The following is an 18,365-nucleotide window of genomic DNA, read 5'->3' on the forward strand; positions in this document are numbered from 1 at the left end:
TGCCATCTCTCTCAGTCCCGAGGTAGAAATTTTTACAAGAAAATTTCTGACCACACTGGGAATCGAACCCAGGCTGGCTAGTCTGAAGGCATACACGCTACCACAGAGCTAACTCGATGGATGGTTGAAAATAAATAACAATGTTTTAATAAAAGAAGAAATAGCACGTAAATGAAAGGAAACATAGGGATCTGAATGAAAAATCAAATTTTAAATACTCTTAGTCTTTCGGTCTTTACACACGCGAGGCCCTAGGCGGCAGCCTATTTTGCCTTAATGTAGCGCCGCCTCTGATGTGGAGTAATGAATTCCGTTAGAAATGGAACTCTTCATATTGCCAGACAAGTAGGATTCAGAGAGGTCTAAATGTTTATACTTGTAGGGGTTATAAACTGTGCAGCCAAATTATATACCATAGAAGAGGGTAAAGTCGATCAAAATTTTGCAATTTTTTAATGATATTGAGGTTATACAATGGAGATAAGTTCCTCAGAAAATAGCATTTTGTCGTCATGTCCTTCACTTATGAAGACACGTTACAAGAATTGAATTACAATCTATAGAAAACTTTTTTTTATTTGACTTGAGATCGAAGTTACCTGCTTAAATAGGATAAAGTCGATCATCATTGAATTTTTAGTTTAAGATCGATTTTAAAATATTGCGGAGTAAAGTCGATCACTGTTTATGTTTTTAAAAAACAAATTAAGTGTATTGCATATATTTTATTTGTTATAAGGGGTGTAAAAACAATAATAACATTCAATATATGCCTATAGCATTGTATAGTGTATCTTTTGTTACTGTGATCATACTATTCGATACAATTAGACCTATAGGTCTCCACTGTACAATCGTGACTATGATTGCCAACATAAAAACACATTTTAATACCAACAAACAAAGATTTAAGAATTCAAAATTTACATTGAAATAACACCCTTCAATTATAATCTAAAATGCAATTCAACATTGCTTAGGTTTATATCAGATGTTATTTGAAATCTTCCGCTCCTCATGTCACTTTAGAAACTACGTTGTTCCCATAGTCAGGTACAGAGGGGTGTACAAAATATGTTCCTTTGGCAGTGCTTCTCTTACGCAAGAAATTCACCATAATTTCGTCTTCCTCTTTCCCCACTATCCCATCATATAAGCTATACTATGAAACTTTTCTGTTTATAAGTGTTAGTTGGAGGTATTTCGGTCAACAATTTATTCTTCCTTTTGGTCCTATCTGTTTCGAGTAGGTCGATAGCATGATCGACTTAACCCTACAAAGGAACAAGTTTTCTTAAAATAATAAGTTTCAATAACTACTAACATTTACGAACTGCAAAACTATTATTTCAGGATACAATCTCAACGAAAATACTTAAGTATACTTCCTGTCTCCTTTCACTGCTGACTATAATTTAGAGTTTGTAAGACTTTGTTTTCATTTAAGAGAAAAAGTTGAAAATAACAATTTTCATTTCAACAGTAATTACACAGTGTTCCCATTGTTGGCATTTGCAGGCTTTTTGTTGTCCCTCTCGCTTACATTTGCAACGTAAGGCAATGAAGTCAGCATAACAAAATTTTAACAGGTAACTGAGAAAATATATAATTTTCAATAAAAATCGCAAATGATTGATTTTACACCCACTGGTTGACTTTACCCATTTCTACGGTACTGATATCATTGCATGAATTCTCTGTTTGTTTTTTACCCAGGTACACTTCTTTCAAATCACACACAACGTCATGCCCCTGAAAGAAGGAAGTAAGAACGTGAAAGTAATGGCAGTCCTTGTGCCTGTGTTGTCTATTGTTGCCATAATTGCTGACTGGTCGATGATGCCAGAGTTCAAAGTGTGGGAAATCTGTGGCTATAGCTACACCACCACACTTGTGCACCTGCACGTCGTTTTGTGGTACTGCACATGTTGCAGTGTGGCTGCTTGTGGCCGCCATCTTGTCCACTTGTTATATCAGGTAAGAATAATGAAATTCTCTTAATATTAGACACACTCATAGGCGGAGAGAGAAATATGAATAACATACTGCACAACAATACAGAAAAAAGAAAGGTGATCCCGGTATAGTGTGTGAACTTAAAGACGAGATTATATGAAATAATTAGAGTTTACTTACTTACTGGCTTTTAAGGAACCCGGAGGTTCATTGCCACCCTCACATAAACCCGCCATTGGTCACTATCCTGAACAAAATTGATGCAGTCTCTATCATTATATCCCACCTCCCACAAATCCTTTTTAATATTACCTTCCCATCTACGTCTCGGCCTCCCCAAAGGTCTTTTTCCCTCCGGTCTCCCAACTAACACTCTATATGCATTTCTGGATTCGCCCATACGTGCTACATGCCCTGCCCATCTCAAACATCTGGATTTAATGTTCCTAATTATGTCAGGTGAAGAATACAATGCGTGCAGTTCTGTGTTGTGTAACTTTCTCCATTCTCCTGTAACTTCATCCCTCTTAGCCCCAAATATTTTCCTAAGCACTTTATTCTCAAAGACCCTTAACCTATGTTCCTCTCTCAAAGTGGGAGTCCAAGTTTCACAACCATACAGAACAACCGGTAATATAACTTTCAGATTTTTTGACAGCAGACTGGATGATAAAAGCTTCTCAACCGAATAATAACAGGCATTTTCCATATTTATTCTGTGTTTAATTTCCTCCTAAGTCTCATTTATATTTGTTACTGTTGCTCCCAGGTATTTGAATAATTTCTACTGAAACATAAAATATATTTGTTTTTACATTTGGATTTCTCCATTCTCCTGTAGCTTCATCCCTCTTAGCCCCAAATATTTTCCTAAGCTCCTTATTCTCAAACACCCTTAATCTATGTTCCTCTCTCAAAGTGGGAGTCCAAGTTTCACAACCATACAGAACAACCGGTAATATAACTTTCAGATTTTTTGACAGCAGACTGGATGATAAAAGTTTCTCAACCGAATAATAACAGGCATTTTCCATATTTATTCTGTGTTTAATTTCCTCCTAAGTCTCATTTATATTTGTTACTGTTACTCCCAGGTATTTGAATAATTTCTACTGAAACATAAAATATATTTGTTTTTATATTTGGAAGACCAAAATTTTGCATTTGAGTAGTTACATAGTTCTTCAAACTCTTTACTTTACTGATATTTCATTTTTTTTTTTTTTCAGGGCACTCAAAATGGACGACATGTGAGCAATTACTGCTCTCTGTGGCAGGATTTGAGTCGACTGAGTCGTAAAATTGGAGAATCATTCTGTTATATTTATGGCCTTATTATCATAATATGGTTTTCAACTATGACTCTTTCCCTGTATGGTGGTCTAACCGGAATTCTAGATCATGGATGTGGTTTGAGAGAATTTGGATTGATTGTTAACGCAACCTTCTGTACCTTCATTCTCTTTTTAATATGTGATGCAGGAGAAAAGCTGTCTGATGAGGTAAATTCTATATCCACATTATCTCTGGAAAGAACCTTAGGGTATCCTTTTAAACAATTCCCCTCTACCACATATTTTTCCCAAGATATACTTACCGGACCCACCTGTTCCAAATACAGTCACTGTAATGTAATGAATACCAATTATTCTGGTACCGGTATGTACTTAGTACGACGCATGTTCTTAAAGCAAGTTCCAAAAGGGTGTAGTAAGTAAAAGGGAAGATATTTACAAACCATTTTTGTTGTATTGTATTCTCCACACTTCAATTACTTCTCAACATAATCTCCACCATTGTTGAGGCATTTATCGAGTCTTGGCACAAGTCTTTCTATCCCCTCATTGTAGAATTGCAATGCGAACTATTCCCGCACTGCTGTTTTCACTTCATCGTCGCCATCAAAACGTTGACCACAGAGGAACTTCTTGAGGTGCAGGAAGAGATGAAAGTTACTCGGAGCCAAATCCGGGCTGTAGAGGGGATGGTCAATTTGTTCCCAGCCAAATTTCGAGATGAGATTTTGGGTGTCGTCACCATCAAAACGTTGTTGAGGTGCAGGAAGAGATGAAAGTCACTCGGAGCCAAATCCGAGCTGTAGGGGGGGATGGTCAAATTTGTTCCCAGCCAAATTTCGAGATGAGATTTTGGGTGTCGTCACCATCAAAACGTTGTTGAGATGCAGGAAGAGATGAAAGTCACTCGGAGCCAAATCCGAGCTGTAGGAGGGGGTGGTCAAATTTGTTCCCAGCCAAATTTCGAGATGAGATTTTGGGTGTCGTCACCATCAAAACGTTGTTGAGGTGCAGGAAGAGATGAAAGTCACTCGGAGCCAAATCCGAGTTGTAGGGGGGATGGTCAATTTGTTCCCAGCCAAATTTCGAGATGAGATTTTGGGTGTCGTCACCATTAAAACGTTGTTGAGGTGCAGGAAGAGATGAAAGTCACTCGGAGCCAAATCCGAGTTGTAGGGGGGATGGTCAATTTGTTCCCAGCCAAATTTCGAGATGAGATTTTGGGTGTCGTCACCATTAAAACGTTGTTGAGGTGCAGGAAGAGATGAAAGTCACTCGGAGCCAAATCCGAACTGTAGGGGGGGGGGGATGGTCAAATTTGTTCCCAGCCAAATTTCGAGATGAGATTTTGGGTGTCGTCGCCATCAAAACGTTGACCACCGAGGAACTTCTTGAGGTGCAGGAAGAGATGAAAGTCACTCAGAGCCAAATCGGGGCTGTAGGGGGGGATGGTCAATTTGTTCCCAGCCAAATTTCGAGATGAGATTTTGGGTGTCGTCGCCATCAAAACGTTGACCACCGAGGAACTTCTTGAGGTGCAGGAAGAGATGAAAGTCACTCAGAGCCAAATCCGGGCTGTAGGGGGGGATGGTCAATTTGTTCCCAGCCAAATTTCGAGATGAGATTTTGGGTGTCGTCGCCATCAAAACGTTGACCACCGAGGAACTTCTTGAGGTGCAGGAAGAGATGAAAGGCACTCGGAGCCAAATCCGGGCTGTAGGCGGGATGGTCAAATTTGTTCCCAGCCAAATTTCGAGATGAGATTTTGGGTGTCGTCGCCATCAAAACGTTGACCACCGAGGAAATTCTTGAGGTGCAGGAAGAGATGAAAGTCACTCGGAGCCAAATCCAGGCTGTAGGGGGTATGGTCAATTTGTTCCTGTCCTCATGATTTTTTTCATCGACAACACACACCAAATTGTCGTTGACCAAAGATGGCTGACCGGCATGCTGCTCGTCATGCACAGAGACGCGGCCCTCTTTGAACTTCCTAACCCATCTCCTGACCATTCCATCACTAATGGCATCAAAGTTGACGATGAATGTCAGCTGGTTTGATGTTTCTCGCATTCAAGAAACGGATAACAGACCGCATCTCACAGTCGGCGGGGTGCTCGATCACTTTAAACATTTCAACTGATCACAACTAACCACACACACGGACTGAAGCTCTGAAACTGCATGCACAGCTTGCCTGAAGATTGAAGAAGAAAATATGCATGCGCAAAATAACGATTGCAGCGATGTGACATTATTGAAAACGGAACTTACTTTAAGAACACGCCTCGTACTTAGCAATCTGGTTACTGTGTGTTTTGTTGAATGTTTATGTTGTTCGTCATGTAGAGATTTATAAAATATAAGCTGGACCAAATAAAGTTAATTTTGTAATCCAATTTAACACAAATATTGGGTAGAAATGAAATAACCCTGCAGATTTTCAAGGCGAATAGCTCATGGTTTATGTAATAAAAATGTGTAATACCATATTGGTGGGAAGTTCATAGTTCAATCCAATCATTCCAGTGTCATAACAGCAGTCGACGTCTTCCAGAAACCAAACCCCACTCCTCTCTGTTCATCCATTGACCTGGCTCTAATCCTCTAGCATCCACAGCTCCTAGTACGCCCTCCATCCAAATTTTCTTTGGTCGTCCTTTTTTACTTCTTTCTGGTGGGATCCATTTCATAATTATTTTTGGTACCGGTTAATCGTTGTTCTGGCATTCTTCTGTAACCTTTTCCTTTCTATTATATTTACAATGTCTGCCTCGTCTTGCACTTCCATAATTTCTTTTATTCCTCTATTTCCGTAAGTTCATAGTTATATATGCATTTTCCCAAATGTTTAACACCCTTTTATTCGGTAACTATTTCGAATAGGATCGTGATTTTTGTCCATATCAATAGAAGATCTAATAAAGAATTATTTATCCCTCTGGCATATTTCAGTAACGTGGACGGTTTTCGTGTAAATTTAATTTAAAAAGCACTAATTTGAAGCCACTGAACGGTGCAATTAGGTTGCAGCATTGTATCTAGAGAGGGAGGTGTGGGTAGTTCTTCTTGGCAGACATGAGTTAGTTGACCTCTTGCATCTATATAACGACAAGAAAGAGGAGTAGGTATGTTAACAGCAATGTTGCTAGACTGCTGAAACTTCCATCTCAATTTTCTAATTAACCGTGCATTTAATTATAAAAAATTATATAGGTTTTTTATTCATTTAAGTGTACTCTATCGTTCCTTTGTCTGCAGGATTAATCCATCCTGTATAACATGGCACAGTCGATTATGTCAAGCCAATGCCTTTACAAGACAAAAATAATGGTGAGGGAGGACGACAGTTTCAGTTCCCTGATTCAAGTACTAACAGCAAGCATAGGAGAGTACCGTAATTCATCCACCACAAACACTACCATCTATTTGGTTGTTTGAGAGTGTGTGTATTCTTTTGTTTGTGTTTATTTTCTGTACTCTCTCTGTTTTATATTATTTTGTACTTTTCTTGTTTTCTGTTTTTTTCTGTATTGGGTGTGATCTTTCTCTCATTTTGTTTCTTATGTTCTTTTTATTTCTTCCGTTTTTGATAGCTTCCTGTGTTTGTGTTTTCTCCAGAAATGTATTAAACTATTACCATTAATGGAAATAAAAATATATCTCTCTCTTACAGTTGGGCCCGAAATTCCTCGAAAACCTGAGATCTCTGAATGTAGTAGTGAACAGAGACGTCAAACAAGAGGTAACTTTAAATTCTGGTACTTGATTTCTGCTGACATTGCCACTAAACTTTCGTGCCAGTCACTGAACACTTACACTGGTGGCCATAATTCTGGAAACTTTTTGTTTTTGTACTGAATTATTATAACATCTGCATTGTTCGAAAGAAGTTATTAGGCAATGGACTGAAAGCAAGAGCACCCAGAAAAAATCTATTTCTCAACCAAGGGCAACGAGAAAATCGTGTAAGTTGATGGAAAAGTATCAATCATGGACCAATGATGGCTGGGCAAAAGTGATATGAAACGATGAAACAAGGTTTCTATATTTGGAAGTGACGGAGTCAAATACGTTCATCGCCGAAATGGAGAAGCTTTGAATCCTGAGTGTCTAATCGAACAATCCTTGCAGAAATACTAAGTCCACTCCTGTGTAGGACTTCCTATATCACTTTAGAAGATTTCCTTCGACCTTTCAATGCTAATCCACAAATCTGCCTCACATCTCTTGGACTTACTTTAGGTTTTCTACCAGTCCTAGGTATTGTTTTACAAGATTTTGTGGATTTGTACCTCTGCCATACCTTCTGGACGCCATACACTTTAGCACCATTACCAAGTTTTCTTGCACTTTCCTTGAACATGTAGCCTTCTTCTCGAAGTGTGACTGCCCTAGAAGGTGTTCAGTCCTTTCGTGGAGCCATTGTGATAAAATGATCAATAAAGTTTGTTGTAAAGCAATCAGGTGTTAACCTAACGAAATCTTAAGTCAGATTAATGATAGAAACACATTAATAATGTCTATATTTTATCCTAACAGTGCTCAACAATGCTTCTAATGATTAACAATAATCTTATAATCAGCAATGGACCAGTTTTTATTACAGTAAGTAATAAGAAATTATAATGAAATCTGAAAATAATATTTAGAACTTAAACGTCAAGAACATAATTTCACACATAGTAATGATTATTTATTGTTAAAATATTAAGGATTTAATATAATACCTTTACACTAACCCCATAATTAACGAATCAGTCACGAATAACATTTTCAATTGTATAAATCTGTGAATCAATACAAATGTTATAATAATTCAGTACAAAAACAAAAAGTTTCCAGAATTATGGCCACCAGTGTACATGCACAGATTCCTCTGTTTCTAACTTTATATCTTTTGTTTCGTTTAGCAATCCTATACCAGTACCTACCTTCATTTTTTTTTAAGTTGTGAAGATAATGTTTCTTATTGTAGGTTAATAAAGAGATACTGTACTGCATTTTTGCTTTAAAATGTTGTACGTAAATTTATTTTTTATTTCTTTCTGGCTCTTTGAGAAGTCACTTAATTTTATTTCAATGACGTAATACTAAAAAATTCCGTGTGGGGTTACTAAAAATTATGTAATGATAAGATAATAACTGCCTCCCATTGGAAGTAGCCCAGAAAGGCTCAGTATACTCTCCTACATGAATTTTACAATATTAAATGTTTACATAAATTTTGTAGAAAGAAAATTAAAATAAACATACAGTATATAAATATAAAGTGAATAAAAAAAAAAATTAAACAGAGTGAATATGATGATCCAGAATTTGGCAAGAGCTTTTCAAAACTGAAGTTATGATGTCAGCAGTAAGTGTCTATGGTAGTTCAAAAGTCTTCCTGAAGCTTTCAAAGAACTTGGGAATCACACCACGAGCTCCAATAAGAAGACCAATCACCTCAATGTCTTCAAGCTGGTATTTTGCTTTGAAGTAATCAACTGTTGGCAGATAAATGTTGATCTTTTCTTTATTGACATCCTCCGGCTGGCTACTTCCCATTTCAATCCTTATGGTAGGATCAATTATATATCCTTTCTTGGTAGTCTGGGATTTATCGAAACGCACTATGCGATATTTATGCTAAAAGTAAAGTGTTGACAACTGATATTTGTTGCTGATACTTTCTCAGTTTATTTCTGACCATAATGAAACGTATCTCAAAATCAGTTTATAACTCTCTCCCCTTAGAATTGGCTTATACTGGTACCAATAATTTGCTACCAAGTTGTATCAGTTTAATTCAGACATAGAAATCATACTACACTTCTTCATAAAGCAAACTAACCTATACCGTTAACCCTGTATCATTATTTAAAGAAGGAATTTGAGATTGTAAAAAGATTGTTATAGAAATGCTTTTAATATTTACACTCTTTTGACAAAGTTTCATGTATATCTCAAAAAGTGTGTTCAGTTTCGTTTTGCATTCATACCATTTATCAATATTTAATAGATAGAATCTGTATGGCCATTATAAACATGTTGGTAGAAAAATGATAGCAATATGAGATAGCACTGACTACTTGAGATTATAGGCGTAATGTGCTAAAACTTATTTCTTATTTTACTATTTTTGTCTCATCAATGAATTTAATGGAGTTTTTGGTAGGTTATAATGTCTTCGATTTGTGTGTAAAAACAGAGAAATATACAAAAACTTAAGAACTGTAATTTTCGATATATTTTATTACTTCTGATTATGCAAAGTATTAAGCGACAGTACCATGACACAGGGCCGACCACGGGGGGGGGGGGGATACTATTCTAAGGGAGGGAGGCCCTGCCCAATTTTTAGATATTTTTTTGGGAAAAGATGACATAAAATATTTACAAAATATTTTTCAGATGAAAGAAGAACTTCGTTAACTCACATATTACTGAAATACGGTAGTTATTACGTTTTTAACAAGTACCGGTACCAGTAATCTATTATTGAAGGTTATTTCCTTCTTTGTGGAGACATTATTTATTGTCTTAATACTGTACTGATATTTAAATTACAAAATTTTAACATCCATTGAAATATTGGCGAGGGGGAAGGCCCTGACAAATGTTAGTGTTGGGTGGGTACGAGTCCTATGGGCGACCCTGCATAATACAGTAAAAATTTAACTTCGACATTTTTACGGAAATGCCAGTTTTCAGCAATCCTAATCATGAAAATATGGTTTCAGACATGTCTATTTGGCTGCCCACCCACCTGCCTGCCTGCTTGCCTGTCAGCTATTTCTCTGTCTGTTCTGTCTGTCTGTCTGTCTGTTTTTCAGTGTACAGCAATTTATTTTAAACCATTGGATAGATTTTGTTCATATTCAGAAAGTACGAATAAATGTTTCTGGAATGATACTTATGAGTAGCTAATAATTCTTGCAAAAAAATGAATAGGTCTTCATTTGAAATCAAAAACATAATGTGGGGCAATGATATAATCTGATTAATATGTCCTCAGACCCCTAAGTTTCAGAATGGTTAATTATTAGTATAGTAAACCTAATATAGTATTTATTAGCTGTCATTATAGAAAAACCTACCGGACTGACATTGTGAAAATACAAGTGTAAAATTATTTTACCGGTTATTGAAATATAAAATATTATATTACATACACCACTAAAGACAAAACAAACTGATTCCAAATACTTCTTAGAGCTTACAATCGAGAGTCAAGATAATCAAATGTAGGCCTATATCACCTAGATGAAAATTGAAATACATCAATCCCAAATAATATTTGATACTCCCTGTTTACATATAGTAAGACAAGAAGTAACTTAGTAACAATTTATGAGAAACTCTTAATATATTATAAAATAATAATAAAAATGAGAGAAAGAAAACTAACAAAACTGTAGAGCTTGGTTTTTCTAATTCAACCTTTCTTATAGAAAATATTAATGCATTTATGCAACACGTGATACTGAGTTCAATTGATTATGTAGTCAATTGTAATGAGTGCTTAAATTTTTTTACAGTGTTGTAGTCTCTTTTTCAAATTGAGGTCAGTGTAATAGTGACATTGATTAATAAGTGGGATGTTTTCTACGTTGTTCCTTCTGTTACAGTTGGATGTGTTTCGTTATGATGTTGCCATGACTGCTCCAGTGATCAACCTTGGTGGATATGTTTCACTCAATAGGAATTTGCTTTTAAATGTGAGTCTTCTGCTAAAGCTTTGCTCTACTATTAGCTATTTATGTTGTTGTTGTTTGTTGTTTTCTAATGCCAGGCATTTGATAATAAAGTCATTTGACCTCTTGCACTCCAATATTTTTCAAAGATATTATCATGGTCAGCCACTGAAGCACAGATTTTGAGGTGTTCCGAATCCATTTCTTGGTTTGAGTTGCACAATGGGCAGTTAGGGGACTGATATATTCCAATTCTATGCAGGTGTTTGGCCAAACAATCATGGCCTGTTGTCAATCTAAATGCAGATACAGACGATTTTCGTGGTAAATCGGGAATTAACTGTGGATTTTGATGCAGAGAGTTCCATTTTTCCCTTGAGATTATGTTATCAAATTTTGTTTGTTGAAGTCTAAGTATGTAGATTTAATAAATCTCTTCACAGAGTAATACATAGATTTAGTAACAGGTCTCTAAGTAGCAGTGCTGCCCTTCTTTGCTAAAGCATCCGCATTCTCGTTTCCCAGGATTCCACAATGGGATGGTATCCATTAGAATACAATTCTTTTATTGAGTGATATTAATTGAGAGAGCATTTTATTTATTTCTGCTGTTTGAGATGAAGGTATGTATCTAGAGACTATTGATAGAATAGCTGCTTTGGAGTCTGACAATATAACTGCATTCTTAAATTTATTGATGTGGCATAGAAGATTCCCGAGACTTTCACTTATTGCAACGATTTCTCCATCAAAACTTGTTGTTCCATGCCCAAGAGACCTATAAAGTGAGAAGAGACAGCACGTAACACCTGCACCTGCACCTTGTTCTCTGGAGATCAAGGATCTGTCGGTGTATAAATGAAGCCAGTTTTGTGGAGGGTACCTAATATTAATTGTTTCTAAAGACAATTGTTTCATTATTTCAGTGTTTACTTCTGATTTCAGTATTTCTTCTGTTAAATTTAGATTATATTCTATATTTAGTACAGTTAAAGGGTTTGGTTTAATTTGTAAGTTTTCTTTTAAATTCGGGATATTGATTTTCTGTTTTAATTCTTGAACCATGGATATGAAACTTTTTTGAGTTTTCAATCTACAGAGAGGACTGTATGAATGCCAATTGTTTCCTGGTAATCTGATAAGTTATTTATGTATAAACATAAGAACAATTATATAAGAAAAGCTTTAAATTATTATATTGCTATCACTGATTAATGTTCTCATATATACAAACAATATACAGAAGGAATCTAAATTCAACCGACAAACTGTATTGACAGATAGGAGGTATTATTTTAAGTATTTTTGAAATGGTAAACCACGTGCTGAAAGATAACACCTAAGATTGGTTTACATCTTACTTCACAAACAGAAAACAAAAAGTAGAAATAAATATAGGTATTGATACCAAATAGAGTAATCACAAAATTAAACTCATTCATGATTTAGGAATATTAAACATGGAGTTCTCCAGGAACCAATTGCAGGTCCACTCTAGTTTATACTCGTATTAATTATTTAGTTTCAACAGTAAATAATTTATCCCATGTAATCTTACGTGGTGGCCGGGTAGCTCAGTTGGTAGAGCAGCTGGCTACGGACTGAAAGGTCCGGGGTTCGATCCCCGGTGGTGACAGGATTTTTTCTCGTTGCCAAACTTTCAGAACGGCCCCGAGGTTCACTCAGCCTCCTATAAAATTGAGTACCAGGGGTAAAAGACGGTCAGAGTGTGGTGCCGACCACACCACCTCATTCTAGTGCCGAGGTCATGGAAAGCATGGGGCTCTACCTCCATGCCCCAAGTTCCTTCATGGCATGTTACGGGGATACCTTTTTTAATCTTACGTATTTGTAGATGATATAGATGTAATTATCTCAAGTAAAGAACAATATAATCACATTACAAACACTTCTGATGCAGTGTTAAATCTAATGAATGATTTGTTTAGTGCAAATAAACTACCACTTAGTATTAATAAAACCAGTGTAATTGAATGTAGTACACACAGTAGGAGTGGCAAACTTATATCGTACCTTGGCAAAGCACCGGCCGGGGGGGGGGGGGAGGAAAAGAAGAAAAAAAAGAAGATAATTATATATAAAAATTATAATGTGTAAAAATTATAGGCCTACTTGGTACTTGTCTATTTCATTTCTAAGTCTGCTCCTCAGTTCTTTCTCTAGAGGTCCGCAGAAGATGCTCCTTTTTCTATTAAAAACAGAGGTTAGGTGGAAACCTGATTTGTGTCGTGTATTAAAATTATTGTTTTCTTGGTCCTAAATGTATTTTGGTTTTTAATATAAAATGTCGGGGAAAGAATATACTCACAAAGTAAGGTCAATATTTCTAAATTTTGAAACATGTTTCCATATGGTGTCCTTTTGTGCACACCTGTCATTATCCTTAGGGCTTTTTTTTGTAAAATATTAATCCATATTTAGTTATAGATTGAAAGTATGCAAACTTTGCCATTTTAAGTGTATTCATATCACGAATAAAAGATAAGAATCTTGATGTACAACAGACAAAGCTGAATTTAGAACTAATATACTGGGTGTTCAGTTCAAAGTGTGTCATGGCTCGCTGTATGCCGTCATATGACTAGTCGATGAGCCTAAAGAATTCAATCTTCCTACACTTCTGCAGAGGTGTACTACCTATGTGTCAGAGAAGTTGCATAGCAAGTACGGCGTTCATTTTGAAGAGTAACCTACTTACTGATATGTACGGTAACGCCGGTAGTGGCAGGAATGTGAACTGTTTGGAAACATGTACTGAGGTGGGTTTTTTTCTTACTGTCGGGATATGGGGAGAGGATTAAGACGATTTCTTACGTATTTGTTGACATTAACTTCGACGGTCAACATGGACACTTGATTTGTGTTGTGGAATGTTGCCGTACACAACCGATGATAACAAATACCCTGCGTACGACTTGGCCGCGCAAAACACAGTTCGAAAGAGGTTATGGTAGCACACAGACCGTACAGATCGCCATCTGTTGCTACGACGTTCAAGTTATACCGTACACGTTCTCAAGTTCAGATTGAACGCCTTGATTAATAAGCAACTTCTCTGACATAAAAGCTGAAACTCGCTTCGAATCGCTGACTCATCAACAGTGACGTCATGACACACTTTGAAATGAACACCCAGTAGTCTACTCTAGAATATATGTACCGGTATTTAAATTATGAAAAATAGAAACTCTTCGTTTCTTTGTGAAATAAAATTAGGTTTGAAAGGTTTAGTGAGGAATGTCCAGAACTTCTATCTACTACAGTGGTGTCCATGTATGTAGACTACAAAAGAAAAATTCATATACATTACAATCCGTTTCTTACTCATTCATGACTGTAAGAAATTACGTCTTTTATTGAAGACCTATTCCCTTATAAATAATAATAACAATTTAATGTTTATGTTTCAGCTCATGGCAACGATGGTTTCACAGATGATAATTCTTCTTCAGTTCAGAATAGGAGCCAAACCTGATAATGTACCACAGACTGTGGTATTCAATGAGACGTGCAAGTTAATATGTAAAGAACAATGATAAAAAACACAAAAATTTGTTGTAAGTAAAATAATATTTTTTAATTATTGTAACATTTTTTCTATGAAAATGTATGAATAGCAATAATAAAGTCATAGCAATTTACAGTCTCAATGACATCTTATTAAGAACCATAACTGGAAAGTTGTGGATATCTTATATACTCTTCATTTAATATAGTAACATAATTTTCTTAAATTTAACCTTGAACATTATCTTGTCAACAAGTACTACACCCAAACAGAAGGATTGCCCATGGGATCATCCATATCTAGTATAATAGCAGAGATATTTTTACACAACATAGAACAAACATACATACTCAACAATGATCACAACAAATATGCAGACAACATAATATACTGGCACAGATACGTAGACGACATACTCATACTATACAAAGGAAACAAACGACAAATACACAAACTACACCAATACATAAACAAAATACACCCAAAACTTCAATACACACTGGAACTTGAAAACAATAACTCCATAAATTTCCTAGACATCACTATAGCAAAAGTTGACAACAAATACACCTTCAAAATATACAGGAAACCAACCACCACCACCACACACACATACACAACACATCTAACCACCCCACACAACACAAACATGCTGCATTCAGGACTATGGTACACAGATTACTCAACATACCCATGAGCCAACAATGCTACAATGAAGAAGTGAACACAATCAAATACATAGCTCAAGAAAATGGTTAAAACCCAAACATAATAGACAACATCATAAGGAAGACAAAACAAAAACTCAACAAACACACAAAACATAACACAAACACAAGAACACAAGAAATACATCATACTAACATACGAAAACAAAAGCACACATAACATCGCATCTTCATTCAGAAAACAGAAATACAACATAGCATACAGAACCTAAAACACACTACAAAGACATCTCAACACAAACAACACAAACAAATAAATACAACCACATAGGCGTATACAAACTCACATGTAATAGTTGCGACAAGTTCTACATTGGACAGACAGGCAGATCATTCCAAACACGCTACAAAGAACACATTAAAGCAATAACCAGAGGACACAATACATCTACATATGCCGAACACATAACTAATGCTAACCATACATACAATAACACAAATACAGACATGGAAATCCTACACATACCACCCAAAAATCAAAAACTCAACACACTAAAACAATATGAAATACACAGACACACTAAAACACATCCTAATCAAATTCTCAACACACAGATCAATTTCAGAACACACACACTATTTGACTCCACTTTTCAACACGCAAACGCACCCCCACAACAGGCAGCGATGTCGAGATGACGCCAAGATCTAACAGGCTCTGGTGATGATGTACAGTACACACCGAAACAGCTGTAAGTCACACGTGCTTATATAATTAACACTAGTAAGTTTGCCATTTAATCAATCAGTTGATTTAATATTGCAAAGCAAAATAAATGCAATAAATTTTATTCAGTAAACGAATTTTGCTTATAAATAGCAGAAAAATGTAGATATCGCATTCTTGATTTTTTCTGAGTTAAATATAAATATTTCAGCCAACAACAGATTTGTGCAAATATCTCAATTTTTTTCAAATTATCGGTTGGCTTATTGTTGCGTAACTCCGTCCAACTGTTTGTTCTGAAGCATTAAGTCTTGAAATGCAACATAATCCTCACTGAAAAATGTTTTCACAATAAGCATTGATTTTACGGTCTTATATGCACCTTATTTTCATATCAGTTCACAGTGAGTTCATGCGGGAGTACAGTCTTTCAGCATTTGCATTTGTACCAGAGATACTATGCATAATGAACTTCATCACTTTCTTAAATTTAGAAGCTTTTCATCAACACTTTTGAACAGACTCACCCTGACTTCACCTATATGCTTTTTTCATATTTAAGAATTTTCTTCAATTCACTATCTTCTTTGGAATTCAGGACGTTTTTCACAATTATGATCTCATCAAACAAGTGAAATTCAACAATGTTTGATCTGGTAGCAATTTGCTTCATAGTATGACCTGTTTTAAGAACATTGTATACATCCAGTGTCACCTCCAATGTTGCCAGTGTGGCGAATTCCAATGTCATCAACAGTGATGAAGATATAGTTGTAATGGAATAGCGATTGATATGTCCAGTTGTGCTTTTTCAGTCACTGACTTTCAAAAATGGAACATAACATGTCCCAAAGACCTCTTGGACAGCAGGACACATTAGCGACAAAAGGAATGTTCCCGTATTTTATGGGATGTATCGGAACCCTATTTATAAGATCAACAAAATTAACCTTCTAAGTCCTGAGACATTTGTTGTTTTATTTTTAAAGTTAAATTGAAGTCTACACTTAAAAAAAATTCACTGAAATGAGGAACAAATGCTGAAAAAATTCTGCAGGTATATTTTTCTATAATTCGGATCTCTGCACACAGGGCTGGGCAAAATACTGACATCCAAGTATTTGAAATACAAATACAAAATACTTCAAAGAATAGTATTTGAAATACAAATACAAAATACTTTTAAAAAATTAACCAAAATACATTTGTATTTCAAATACTCGAAATACATTTATATTTCAAGTACTCGATACAATATAGGCCTAAAGAAATAAGAATATTACTGAAAATCTAAAATATTATATTAACATTAAAAGTATTTTTACCTCGAAGTTTTATATAAACACTGTAACTGAACATTCTTCCTTTTCCCAGTCAGCAATGAATTGTTTTGCTATTAGATCTATGCAAAAGATAGTAAATATCAATACCTTAAAAACAATATACTTTGCATACTTCCACTCGGTAATGAGTTTTGGAATAATATTCTGGGGAAATTCCACAGATAGTAACAATATATTTCTATTACAAAAAAGAGTAATTAGAATAATAGTAGGTGCGAAATCTAGGGAGTCGTGTAGGACTATTTTCAAAAAACTACAAATAATGCCCATGGCTTGTCAGTATATCTTTTCATTAATAGTCTTCCTCGTATGCAATCGTGAAAACTTTGTAACTAATTCAACAGTTCATAGCATAAATACACGTCAAAAACAGACTTTCATACTCCATCGGCAAGTCTATCGTGCTATCAAAAAGGAGTGAGTTATATGGCAGTAAAAATGTTTAATAGCCTCCCTATCGATATAAAAAATGAAACTCAAAAGATAAAATTATTTAGGGCCAAATTAAAGAAGTACCGGTACCTAATTTCTCACGCCTTCTATTCTGTAGGTGAATTCATGACATTCAATAACACTTCATGAAATTGATACTAAAACTGTGTGTTGTACTAGTAGACTATATTGTAAATCTCGTGTGTATATATTTGATCTAGACTGTGACTATAAATTAAGATTTTATAATAGTATTAAGTTTTTTGACTTGTTCCATATTCTAGCTGTAAGCATGTATGAATACCATGGAATGTTAATAAATACAGTACAATACAATACAATACAATTATGCTACATATGAATAATTACTGCTCCCTTAAAAAAACAGATTCTTAAGAAGTTTATCAGATAAGGATCCCCTTGCTTGTGAATGAATAAATCCTGCAAAACATAACAATCTTTCTACAGGCACAGAGGAACACAGACTTGTATTATACTTTATAAAAGTTTGTTTCACTGTTGGTAATTCTCTAGAGAGCACAGGTTTGTCCCTTTGCCAATGAAAAATTGTATGAGCTCATACTCCGCAGTAGACAAGTTCTTTTCGTTTTGCTTTTCAAAATCTGTTGTACTTGAGTTGAAAACATAAGAATTGTTTTCATCGTCTGAACTGACCAAAGGTGTAGCAGAGAACTGCTCAGCTGATTTCACGTACATATTCTGTATTCTCTTCTTATCA

At 35.4% G+C, this 18,365-nt stretch overlaps 1 protein-coding gene across 1 annotated transcript; it reads left to right on the plus strand.

Annotated features, from left to right (window-relative positions):
• Positions 1–1,720: 1,720 nt before the first annotated feature.
• On the plus strand, positions 1,721–14,558 carry LOC138712968 (gustatory and odorant receptor 21a-like). The gene is made up of 5 exons (XM_069844653.1): positions 1,721–1,977; positions 3,186–3,458; positions 6,925–6,993; positions 10,862–10,951; positions 14,359–14,558. Exons 1-5 carry the CDS (start codon positions 1,747–1,749, stop codon positions 14,482–14,484), a joined length of 789 nt encoding a protein of 262 aa, XP_069700754.1. The 5' UTR covers positions 1,721–1,746; the 3' UTR covers positions 14,485–14,558.
• Positions 14,559–18,365: the final 3,807 nt, after the last annotated feature.

The sequence above is a fragment of the Periplaneta americana genome, chromosome 14, assembly GCF_040183065.1.
Source record: "Periplaneta americana isolate PAMFEO1 chromosome 14, P.americana_PAMFEO1_priV1, whole genome shotgun sequence".
Lineage (NCBI taxonomy): Eukaryota > Metazoa > Arthropoda > Insecta > Blattodea > Blattidae > Periplaneta > Periplaneta americana.

Excerpts from the sequence above, each read along its gene's own strand:
- LOC138712968 (XM_069844653.1), top strand. The coding sequence starts at position 1,747 with ATGCCCCTGAAAGAAGGAAGTAAGAACGTGAAAGTAATGGCAGTCCTT. Across the intron at positions 1,978-3,185 it reads TTGTCCACTTGTTATATCAG|GGCACTCAAAATGGACGACA; the intron begins GTAAGAATAATG and ends TTTTTTTTTCAG. Across the intron at positions 6,994-10,861 it reads ACAGAGACGTCAAACAAGAG|TTGGATGTGTTTCGTTATGA; the intron begins GTAACTTTAAAT and ends CTTCTGTTACAG.